The sequence below is a fragment of the Marmota flaviventris genome, chromosome 5 (genome assembly GCF_047511675.1).
Source record: "Marmota flaviventris isolate mMarFla1 chromosome 5, mMarFla1.hap1, whole genome shotgun sequence".
Classification (NCBI taxonomy): domain Eukaryota; kingdom Metazoa; phylum Chordata; class Mammalia; order Rodentia; family Sciuridae; genus Marmota; species Marmota flaviventris.
Window position 1 is genome coordinate 51,656,299 of NC_092502.1, and position 10,007 is coordinate 51,666,305.

The window sequence follows — 10,007 nt, forward strand, 5'->3', positions numbered from 1 at the left end:
CACATAAAAAGAGTATGAGAGATGCCCTGGCTAAAATGTCTCATGTCTCACAAGAGCTAATATCACTACAACAACTTCATAATTTCCAAGAACCTTATCAAGGGTATGCCCAGAAGCAAGAGTCACCAACCTTGGCAAAACCCAATGTTAACTTGCCAATCAGGGGTAATTTTTCCACAAGCAAGATTGTCAGAAATATGCTCATGTCTTGACATAGCTAGATAGTCAACTGGTGACTATTATCTTATGTAGAAGAGGAAAGGGTTTTGTAACCCTTTGCCTACACTTACCCTATGATTAGTTCTGGGTGGAACAGTGCTCCAGGTAGTGGATGCAACATATAGAAGCCTATGAAAAGGGAATGAATGATACATTCCAGAATATAAATCAAGGTTTGCTATGATGGCAGCATATTGAGAATTGGGGCAAAGGAAAGGATGCTGGAACTAACAAGAGAGTAACCATGGAGAAGCAAAGTAGAATATATTTTGTAAGGGCAGGATTTAGTATAGATCTGCAAAAGGGTTGAAAGCATAGAGAAGATTTAATCATATTTACATTTTATATAGTTATATCTATGACAGCTTTATGGCTCTCTACTAGACAGCCTCATATCTTATATTAAGTCTTACAGATTCATTCTTTAACCCTCCCCACCTGTTGTCTTCCTAAGGGGTTAGTGTGTATGTTCTGCAACTACTGAGTTCCCTACTGTCTAGTCTTCTGCTAGACTCAACCTAATGGAAGCCCAAGCAAAAGATTCAAGGAAAAAATGAAGAGAGTGAAGCCATGATATTTACTCCACTGGATTCTTTCCTTCAAGTTTTCCTGAAGTTGGCTCTGTCCTTTGACATTATCCCAGTTCTTCTCTAGTTGGTTCTCTCTGAACAGCTTTCCCTCACCTAAGTTTGGGTGACAGTCCTTCCATGCACCTCTTACGTTCTTCATGCCTTCAAAACCAGCACCACATGAACAATGCCATAATGTCCTGTCTGTTGAAATAGTAGCTGAGCTCACTGAACCAAAGTTCAGTGGCCTCTGAGTGCCTGGGCAACTGAGCATGGTGAAATGAAATGGCAAAACGACTCCTAGGTAGAAGTCTAAGATCAGGTCACCCCAATGCTGTATTCTCAACACATTCTTACAAGTTTTTATTTTATTCTTTTTTTAAAAAAAAATTCTTTTACATGTTGATGGACCTTTATTTTATTTGTGTATTTATATGTGGTGCTGAGATTCAAACCCAGTCCCTCCCACATGCTGTGCAAGCGCTCTACCACTGAGCCACAACCCCAGACCTCACTTTTACATACTTTAGATGCCTTCAAGGCATGCTTCCTACTGTCTTGGTGCAAAGTACTTGTTTCTCTTTAATAACACTAATATTTTCAGCAACTACACTTTCTTTGGCTCCAATTTTACAAGTGTTTTTCTGGCCAAACTGCAAGTTTTCAAAATCTTTCTGTTCTGCTTCTTCCTACAGATTCTCACTGTAAACCTGGCTAAAATCATACAGCAATGCTCATTTCACAATCTGAATACTGTGATTCCTTGAATTTTCCTCTACTAGGTTAATTAGTCCACCACCTTTAAACTCACACAAAGTCTCAGGACATGGACAAAATGTAAACAAGATATTTTTGTTTTCCAGAATGTAACACATGTGGTCTCTAGATTAATTCTTCATAGAGTCCTTACTTCCATCTAAATCTGAAAGCACAGTCTACTTTCTGCATTCTTATCAGAATTCTAGTCTTTTGAGCTCACTCCAGAATTGCTTGTTAAGTTTGATATTCTGGGATTATTTACCTTGCATCTGCAAACCTATCCAAATTCCTCATGCAAACAAATTCCAGAGGCTTCTGAACCACATGGTCAGATATAGTCATATCAATGATCCCACTCTCAGTACCAATTTTCTGTTAGCTTTTCATTGTGATCAAAGTACCTGACGTGAACAACTTAAAGAAGGAAAGACTTGTTTTGGCTCACAGCTTCAGAAGTTTCAGTCCATGGTGAGCTGGCTCCATTGCCTTGGGCCTGAAAGGAAGCAGAACATCATAGCAGAAGGGTGTGGTAGAAGTAGTCTGCTCATTTCACCATAGCCAGTAAGGAGACAGAGATCAAGGGGCAAAGATGAGATATATTCCCCAAGAGCATTCCCCAAAGACCAATCCTTCAGCTATGTCCTACATCCTACAGTTCTGCCACCTCCAAATAATGCCACAGAATTATTAATCCACTGATGAGTTAAAAATCCTCATGATCCAATCACCTCTAAAGCCTCACCCTGAACATCGCTGCATTGGGAGCCAAGCCTTCAATACATGACACTTTGGGGGACATTCTATATCCAAACTATAATGAAGTAGTAGGACCAATTACATCTCTTGTTCTGGGTATGATATCCTTACTGAAAATGGCCAACTAAGTTTATAGTTCATCTATTGTCACCAAAGGAAGTCCAAAGAGGCTCTAGAGAAGGTATCTCAATTCAGGATGAAAGAGTCCTTGATGTATCTGACAGAAGAGTTTCAGCCTGCATCCGAGGCACAAGTTGAGGTTAATTTAGGAAATCAAGGATTATGCATTGAAAAGGAAAGAGAGGATTTAAATTATCTGGAGAATGGGAAACAATTCCTTTTTCTGGGATTCTAATATTTATAGAGAGAAAGTAGCTCTTAAATATATGTTAAGTCAGGGCAGAGTTGTATAATTCTTGCCAGTTTTTCTTAACTTGTGCATGGCCCTGGCATAATGGTACTTTCTGCAAGCAAGGACATGAACACAAGGATGTGGGCTGAGTTGCTCACAAAATGCTTGTTTCGTATTGTAATGGTTTATGGGCCTTGCCTGTATTTCAATGTCCATGAGCCCTTCTCTTTTAAGAGTCAGTATTCTTTTTATTCCCAGATTCCTATCTCAGTATGTGGATTTTGATCTGGATACACATATTTTTTTCAACATCCACCCCAAAGGGCATCTAAGGCAGTTCATGTTCCCCTAGGACAGACACCAGTATGATTTCATAGTCTTGCTTCAGAGATATTTTGACTGGCCTACTCTCCATCACAATAAACTGATTTGAATATGTGATTCATTTGAACATATCACAGAGCACCATGTTTCCAATGGTCACACTAAGTTAATAGATCTGATGAACAAAAAAAGATGCTCTGGATAGTTAACTAAAAGAGTGAAAGGTAACAAGTGGTTGAAATATTGGTATAGGTTTAGGAGTCCTGTGGTCTAAGCCATGACAGCTTCTCTTACAAAGTAAAGAAGGAGTTACTGCATGTTGAACCTCCAATGCTAGAAGAATAATATGACTGAGAGCAAAATAGATTGCTAGACCTCTTCCAGTTTTAGAGGAAGCATGTATTGTGCTTGAGAATCTGGTTCTAACTCATTTCTCTGAAGATACAAAAACATTGTTAATTTTGAGTGGATCACAGAATAAAGAAAAAGAAAACTACTCCAGAGTTTAGTCTAATTATTCCCTTTAGACTTTTAGATTTACTAGTGATAACACTCAGAACAGCAACATGCCCATTCTGCTTTTTCCCCTAGGACAAATAATTTATTCAAAACCTCAAATACTTCATTAACAGCAAATGCATAATCCATAGTGATCAATAGATTTATCTCTACCTTGACTTTACCACACAACAGGCTCCTGATAACAATGTTAGAAAGGGCTAGAATCAATAATGAAAATGAAGAATTGATTATATGACTGATCTTGTTACCTAAAACGGGGAAAGGAAAGAAATGAGAAAAGAAAATAAATACCATCATTGGAAATGCAAATATAGAGAAGTGGGATATTTTTCATCCCCTTAATATTTATGACTCTGTTCCCATCCATTAATGTAAAAGAGTGTTCTTCAAATATTTTTCAAGGTATGTAAGTTCTAAAAATATTTACTAGTTTAAATCAAATGCTTTAATGAAACAAATGTTATGATTTATTGCATAAATCAAAGGATTACTTAATCAAAGCAGTTCACTTCCATATGGTTTTTAATTTCCCATTGGCAAAGCTTTTTCCCATATATGATAAACACTTACGTAATACGTCTATAAAGGAGAAAAGAGGAAATATTGTTTTTCCATTGGACAATGAAACCACCAAAGTACAGAGGTTTTCTTTGCTGCCTTAAATAATTTAAATTAAAAACATCTTCCAATATGCTTTATAAAAGTGTATTGAGCCAATTTTGTATGCTATGTGAAATTAGACTTTCTATCCCAATAGAAAGAAAGAAATTAGACTTCCTATCCCAAAGAAAGGACACTAGGAAAACATTTGTGTTTCTTTCATAATGTGTGTCAAACACTGTAGTAGGCCTGGGGATTTAAAAATGAATAAAATAGTAAGCTCTACTCTTAGGAAAACACATATACACATACACACATTTATACACACATGTCCAGAGATTCTAACATGATATTCCCTTACTATAAACAAACTATTTTGACACCCAAAATACAGAGGAAGTAAGAAAGTTACTGGTTAATCCTGAGTGATATTATATTAGACCTTACAAAGAAGGTAATATATTTCACGGAACTGTAAAAGATGAGAAGGATTTTGTAAGGAAGTGAAAGAACACTGGGAAGAAGAGTTTTAGTTAGGAAGAAAGGAAAGTAAAGCAGCAAAGGAAGAATCATAGAATTACAAAAGCTTAGGGGTTAATCAAGGAAGGAAAGAAGCCATTAAAACTAAGAACAATCAAGTTGTGAAAAACAGTGAGTGATGGTCTAGGTTTGTATTTTGTTCAAACAACATTAATTTTACTGTGAATTGTAGAAATCAAAATGCCCAGAAGATAAACATAATATCTACTACATCCTATGGGTTCAAAGTCTGCAAAATTATACCACAAACTTTATATCAGGAAGAAGAGACATTTTTTACTAACATAGGACATTTAAATGTGTGTTGTGTTTTAAGTCATCATTTTGCATCACATTTCATGCATTTTATTTGTCTTATGCCTATGCATTTTATTACTTTAGGGATAAACATTTCTAAGAAGAGCATCAATTCTCTTAAAACACTCGCAACAGCTGTCAGCATTTAATACCACACTAAATAATCAATTTCATCACTTCTCTTCAGGGAACTACATTCTAGGAATAGCAAAAGTATGGGGAAAATAAAAGTATAATGGGTATAGAAAAGTGAAAATTAGTGAGAATTGCCTAGTGAACATCAGTCATATTTGACTAGCAGAGTTTAAATGCAACTAGAACTTAGCATTCATTTTTATTTATCATAAACCTGAAGAAGTTCTTTTGAGAGCAAGAGCTTACTACAATACTAAAATTGGACATTACTATATAATAACTTCTATCTCACTGTATGTTATGGTTTGGATATGAGGTGTCACCCAAAAGATCTTGTGTTAATGCAGGGATTCTTGGAGGTGAAATGATTAGATTATAATTGCTCTAACCTAATTGTTTCATCTTAGTTTGAGTTAACTAAATGAGTGGGTAATTGTAGGCAGTGGCTAAAGCAGGCGTGTCACTGGAGGCACGACCTGGAAGGGTTCACCTTCTCAGTGGCACTTCCCCCCTTTCCTCTCTCTGCTTTCCATCTGTCATAAGGTGAGCAGTGCTTCTCTTCCAAGTCCTCACCTGCATGACCTGCTGCCTCATCTTATGCCTAGAGCAATGGGTGTGGCCAACCAAGGAGTAAACCTCAGGAACCATGAGCCAAAATAAGTTTTTCCAAGTTGTTCTGGTTGAGTATTTTGATCACAGCAATGCACATCTGACTAATACACTATGCATACAATATGTAGCTGGGTTGTGTTGATGTTTTTTTGTTTTTGTTTTTGTTTTTGTAAGCTGTATAGGTATTTCCTTAAACTGAACATTTTAGTGAATAATATAAAATATAAAATAATTGATTTTTAAGAATTAAAAAGAAATATCCAATAAAATCTATTAAAGGATATTCTGCAAAGCACCATAGTAAATGCTCTGTGTACATTCTACTAATTTTTTCAACAACCTGTGGAAACTAAATTGTCTATTAAATTTACCATTGGTGAAACCAACCTAGAAAGATAATCTGTTTTGCGTAAGAAAATAAAAGAAAGTAAGATAGAGAAGGCAATATGCAGAAATCATAAAGAAGAACTGAAGTAGTAGTAATATGAAAGACTCGGATATTAACCATAAAAAACAAACAACCATAAGAAAACAAATGTCTCAATATGTAAATTGGCAAGAGATTTGAACATACACTTCACTAAAGAAATATATGAAAATGCACTAAGAATCATTCAATTATTATGAGAATGTAAAGTTAAAACATTGGAATATCAGTACATGTCTACAAAGAGCTAAAATTAAAAAAAAAAAAAACTTAAAATTAAATGACTGATGATACCAAATACTAATAAAGATATGAAGGAACTTGCTCTCTTATACACTGCTGATGGGAATATAAACTGTTTCAAAGCCCTTTGGAGAACAGTTTGGAAGTTTGCCAACGGTTAAAAATAGACTTAACTCTATATGATCCAGTCACTTCACTACACGATATTTACCCAAGAGAAATGAGAACACATGTCCACTCAAAGAGTTGTGCAGGAATTTCCATCCCAGCTTTATTTTAATAGCTTAATACATAAGCAACCAAAATGTCAATCATTGGTTGACAGAACAAAGGAACTGTCATAAAACTATATAATGTTATACTACTCAACAGTAAAAGGAACTACTGATAGAAGCTACAAAAGGGATAAATCTCAAAATACTTATTCTGAGTGAAAGAAAGCAGAAATAAAGTTTTATTTATTATAAATTGAATTGTAGAAAACACAAACTAATATATGTAGGGAGGAAAAGCAAAGATCAGTGGTTGTCTGGGATGGGATGGGACAGAGACAAGTCGAAAGTGAGGGATTACAGAGCACAAAGGACTTGTAAGAAAATTTCTGGAATTGATGAAAATGTCCACTATGTTGATTTAGGTGATGGTTTCACAGATATGTGTGTGTGTGTAACATATGCTATCAAATTGTAATAAGTAGGTGAAGTTTTTTGTATGTTAATTATTTCACTGCAAAGCTGTTTAAAAAGTATATGTGTACTGTTATATATATATATATATATATATATATATATATATATATATATATATAAATTATCTTCTCAGTTTGTGTGAATTATCAACATTTTAACAATGGTTATCTCTGGGCAGAGAAAGAATTAGGGGTGTTTTGAATTTTCTTCTGTGAGCTCATCCTCATTTTATTAATTCCCTACAACATTTTAAAATATCCTTTTAAGACTAAATATTCTAATATTTGTTTTTTTTAAAAAAAACTTCTTTAAAATCTCTCTCTGTCTCTTGCCAAGTATGGTGGCCAAGGCCTATAATCCTTCTTACTAGGGAGACTGAGGGGAGTATGACAGTATGACACATTTGAGGCCAGCCTATGGGGGCAATGTAGTGAGAGCCTGTCTCACAGTAAGAGGTTGGAGATGTAGCTCAGTGGTATAGTAGTTGCCTAGCATGTGTTAGGTCCTGGGTTCAATCCCCAGTAATTCAAAAGATTCTCTCTCTCTCTCTCTCTCTCTCTCTCTCTCTCTCTCTCTCTCTCTGCTTTAACAAAAGATGGGAAAGTAAAATCAAGTTTGTAACCAATTGGTACATTTTTCCTACTTTTCCATAGTATCTGATTTCTGTATAGTGAAGATAAACTTATATTTAAAAACAAAATACATATTTTAAAGCACCTACTTGTATATAGGCATTTGAAAAGTTGTGCACTATACTGGCAATTACTTCCATACTTACTATTACTATTATTAAAATAACAAGGAAATCAATTTATATATACTTGCTTTAAATATGGACATTTACTCTCACAGATGAATTGATGATGACTTTGGGTTTTACCCCTTTCACTGTATTCCTTCTGCCACTGTAGGGTCCTTGGGTATGAAAAGATCAGAGATGCAGGGCAAGGGCATTTCAGTCCCTTCTTTTGCAAGTACAGTGCCTACTCTAATGACAGGATTTTAAATTTTTTTTGGGGGGAGGGGTACCTATTTTGTATTTTATTTAGAGACAGAGTCTACTGAGTTGCTTAGTGCGTCACCATTGCTGAGGCTGGCTTTGAACTCACCATCCTCCTGCCTCAGCCTCCTGAGCAGCTGGGATTATAGGCATGTGCCATGACAGTATTTTTTAACTTAGGTAAAATAATAAATTAAAAACTCCCAACAGCAAGAATCTTGCATTGATGATAAGACAGATTTTTTGATAAACTGGGTCCTATAACTGCATTTTTCTGTGTTGCCTTTCCCAGAGGCCCATTACCAGAATGGTTCCAATTACTACAGGTGCGATGCGTGGTGCTGCCAGAAGCCCTCGCTGTGGAACTCTGTGCCTGTGGAAGAGAAGGGGTGTGTGACGCATTCCCTGTTGCCTAGGCCCGCGTTCTGATTCAGACCCAACGCCCCCTCACTGGACCTGGTCCTGAGTGCGCCCAGCCTCAGTTTCCCCACTTCCAGAAAGGAGGAGCCATGCTGTCCGGTTTCTGTTTCCTCTCCAGGCTCATCAGCCCTTCGCTACTGTCCCTGCGTAGCGCACGCTGTAGCATCGCGATTCCACAGCTCTGGGCCGCGAGGCGCTCCTGGGGTCCCCAATCAGTGAACCCCCGACTCCTGCTGGCCACAGTGGCCTCCTCTTGGGACCCCTCTGGGCCTTCTCTGGTACGCCAGAACTTTCACCGCGACTGCGAGGCTGCAGTAAACCGACAGATCAACCTTGAGCTCTATGCGTCCTATGTGTACTTGTCCATGGCCTATTACTTCTCCAGGGACGACGTGGCCTTGTATAACTTCTCCAGGTATTTTCTTCACCAGTCTCGGGAAGAGAGAGATCATGCAGAGAAGCTGATGAGGTTTCAGAACCAGCGAGGAGGCCAGATCTACCTAAAGGACATCAAGAAGCCAGAAAAGGACAACTGGGAAAGTGGGCTGCATGCCCTGCAGAGTGCTCTAGTGTTGGAAAAGAATGTGAACGACTCATTGCTGGAATTGCACACCCTGGCCTCAGACAAAAGTGACCCCCATTTATGTGACTTTCTGGAAACCCACTACCTGAATGAGCAGGTGAAGTCTATCAAAGAACTAGCTGACCATGTACACAACTTGATTAAGATGGGGTCCCAGGATGCTGGCCTAGCAGAGTACCTTTTTGACAAACATACCCTTGGAAATGAAAAACAGAACTAAACCACAGGCTGCCTTTCCCACAGCCCAGTGTACCCAAGACCTAGAGTCAGCTGGCTCCTGCTTTCTTGCCTTTAAAATCACCTCCATCTTTACATGTTTCTCCGGTTATACTGTTGCTCCAATAAAGTGATTTGTAGAGAATATACTTAGCCCATGTTAACAATGCCTTTCTGCCAGCATCAAGATACTAATCTTTTCACAGCCTGAAAGATAGCCCAGGAGAATAGGGTGTGAAAAGGCCTGAAAAGAAAAGTACTGAAAGTGGGTGCAAACTATTGTTTTCCAGTTGCCAACTATTCTTCCTAACAATGAACCTACCCTAAAATTCCATGATTTTCAATTCAACAAGTGCCTATTATTTTCAAGATCTTATGCAGAAAGCTAAAGCAGGAAAATACATAAGATAAATATACAAGTAACTAAAAGACAAAGTTTTATATGTATATATATATATATATATATATATGTGTGTGTGTGTGTGTGTGTGTGTGTGTGTATGTGTGTATGTGTTTGTGTGTGTGTATATACATACATATATATATATATATATGTGTGTGTGTGTGTATACACACACACACACACATACACACATATGTATTCTATGACAATGGTGTTTTTTTTTTCAGTGTTTTCCAAGGAATAGTAGTTTCTAGAAATTATTTGTTTTTTAAAAAAAAAGATTTTATAATCAAATAAATTTGGGATAAACTACATCCAGCACCAATCAGGCTGGCCTTGGA

The 10,007-nt window shown here is 37.1% G+C and overlaps 1 protein-coding gene across 1 annotated transcript; it reads left to right on the top strand.

Annotated features, from left to right (window-relative positions):
* Positions 1 to 8,553: 8,553 nt before the first annotated feature.
* Positions 8,554 to 9,267, top strand: Ftmt (ferritin mitochondrial). The gene has a single exon (XM_027924069.1). The coding sequence runs from the start codon at positions 8,554 to 8,556 to the stop codon at positions 9,265 to 9,267; it is 714 nt and encodes a 237-aa protein (XP_027779870.1).
* Positions 9,268 to 10,007: the final 740 nt, after the last annotated feature.

Coding starts and splice junctions, on each gene's coding strand:
- Ftmt (XM_027924069.1), top strand. CDS start 8,554: ATGCTGTCCGGTTTCTGTTTCCTCTCCAGGCTCATCAGCCCTTCGCTA.